General features: G+C 65.0%; 2 protein-coding genes across 2 annotated transcripts in view; one reads left to right on the top strand and one right to left on the bottom strand.

Annotated features, from left to right (window-relative positions):
- Positions 1–687, top strand: part of PPT2 (palmitoyl-protein thioesterase 2) — a gene marked incomplete at its 5' end in the record, with an annotated part of 4,529 nt that extends 3,842 nt beyond the window's left edge. Inside the window, 2 exons of the mRNA XM_026051988.1 lie at positions 56–110; positions 504–687. Of these exons, the coding sequence (XP_025907773.1) occupies positions 56–110; positions 504–647 (199 nt within the window). The remainder of the gene's footprint in view (positions 1–55; positions 111–503) is intronic.
- Positions 688–1,516: 829 nt separating this feature from the next.
- Positions 1,517–2,033, bottom strand: part of LOC112958190 (histone-lysine N-methyltransferase EHMT2-like) — a gene marked incomplete at its 5' end in the record, with an annotated part of 8,959 nt that continues 8,442 nt past the window's right edge. Inside the window, 1 exon segment of the mRNA XM_026051987.1 lies at positions 1,517–1,582. Within this exon segment, the coding sequence (XP_025907772.1) occupies positions 1,517–1,582 (66 nt within the window).

Below are 2,033 nucleotides of genomic sequence, written 5' to 3'. Positions count from 1 at the left end.
GGGGGGGGCACCCGGACGCCGGGGCCCCCTCCCGTCTCACCCATCCCCCCCGCAGCCTCTTCGCCTTCTACGACGCCAACGAGACGGTGCGGGAGATGCGGGAGCAGGCGGTGAGCGCCCGGACGCCGGGGCCCCTTGGGGGGCTGTTGGGGGGCGCAGGGTCCCCGCCCGGACACCAGGGCCCCCGTGACGGGGTCGGGGTCCAGCTGTGCTGCCCGGGGACGTTGGGGGGGCAGGGACACCGGGTGACACCGGGTGACATGGGGACGGGTGACACAGTGACACCGGGTGACACTGGGTGACACCGGGTGACATGGGGACGGGTGACACAGTGACACCGGGTGACACTGGGTGACACTGGGTGACACGGTGATGGTGCGGCTGTGCCCCCAGGTTTAGGTGCGGGACATGTTTGGGGGGTGCAGGGACACCGGGGTGACACAGGGTGACAGCGGGTGACGCGGTCCCGGTGACGTCGCCGTGGTGACGCGGCTGTCCCGCAGGTGTACGTGCGGGACACGTTCGGGCTGCGCACCCTGGACGCCCGCGGCGCCATCGGCGGCTGCTCCGTCCCCGGCGTCGCCCACACGCGCTGGCACTCGGACCGCGCCGTCTACCAGGCCTGCATCCGCCCCTGGCTCACGTAGAGCGTACAGGGACCCATAGGGACCCATAGGCACCTATAGGCACCTATAGAAACTATAGGAGCCTATGGGATCGATGGGTGCATCCATCCCGGCTCACACGCGCTGGCACTCGGACCGCGCCGTCTACCAGGCCTGCATCCGCCCCCGGCTGACATAGAGCCTATAGGGAGGGACCTATAGAATCTATAGGTGCATCCGGCCCTGGCTCACCTAGATCATATAGAGCCTATAGACACCTATAGGGATTGAAGGGATCTATGGGTGCATGCAGCCATGGCTCACGTAGCGCCTATAGAACCTATGGAATCCGTAGGGATCGATGGGATCTATGGGTGTATCCAGCCCTGGCTCACGTAGCACTTATAGGAGCCTATAGGTGTATCTGGCCCTGTTTCATAGAGCACCTATAGGAATCTATAGGTGTATCCAGCCCCAGCTCAGGTAGTGCCGATGGGGAGCTATAGAAACCTCTGGGGAGTTCTAGGGCTCCCATAGCTCCTATAGGGACCCATAGGGCACATATAGGGGTCTATAGGGGTCTGCATGGGGGCTCTATGGGCAGTGGCACAAACCTATAGGGCCCAGTCTGGGGTGGGGGGCTCCGTGTGGGTCTGACCTGTAGCTATGGGGCCCTATGGGGAACTATGGGGCTCTATAGGGGCCACCGCCCCCCCATGGGGCTCCATAGGGGGCTGCTCTGTGGGGGGGGGGGCAATGCATAGAGGCCCAGCCGGGGCCTATAGGGCCCTATAGGGGCCATGGGGGGGGGGGCTGTATGTCAGTATTAGGGTCTAGGCTATGGGGCTCTATAGGGGTCTATATAGGGGGTTATTGTGCCCTATAGAGGCATTGAGGGGGTATAGAGCCCTTCAGGGTCTGTGGGGCGCTGGGGGGGCTGGGGGTCCTATAGGGAATCCTGGAGGCTCCATAGGGGCCTGGGGGGGGGAGGGTAGGGGGTTTTATAGGGGGTTATGGGGCCCTAAAGGGGGCCACGGGGCCCCATAGGTGCTATGGGGGGCTATAGGGTGGAGGGGGGGGCTACAGGGGCCTGGGGCTCCCCAGGACGGCAATAAAGTGTGAAACCCCCCCGGACGCCTGGGCCCCTCCTTGGCCCCGCCCCCAAACACAGGCCCCACCTCTCGGTCCCGCCCCCAAACACAGGCCCCGCCTCTCGGTCCGACTTTTATTGGAGATAGTAGTAAAAAAAAATTGGGGGGGGGACAGAGGGGGAGGGGTCACACGGGGGGGTAGCGAAATGGGCGGCGCTCGGGGGCGGGATCTCGGTGGGGGCGTGTCTAGGCGGATCGGGGTCTCACAGGGGAGGAGACACATCCCAGAGGGGGCGGGGCTCGAGGTGGGCGTGTCCCGTGAGAGGGCGGGGCCCCC

The sequence above is a fragment of the Nothoprocta perdicaria genome, unplaced genomic scaffold, assembly GCF_003342845.1.
Source record: "Nothoprocta perdicaria isolate Ctin4 unplaced genomic scaffold, notPer1 scaffold_810, whole genome shotgun sequence".
Taxonomy (NCBI): domain Eukaryota; kingdom Metazoa; phylum Chordata; class Aves; order Tinamiformes; family Tinamidae; genus Nothoprocta; species Nothoprocta perdicaria.
This window is presented reverse-complemented; position numbering and strand designations above follow the sequence as displayed.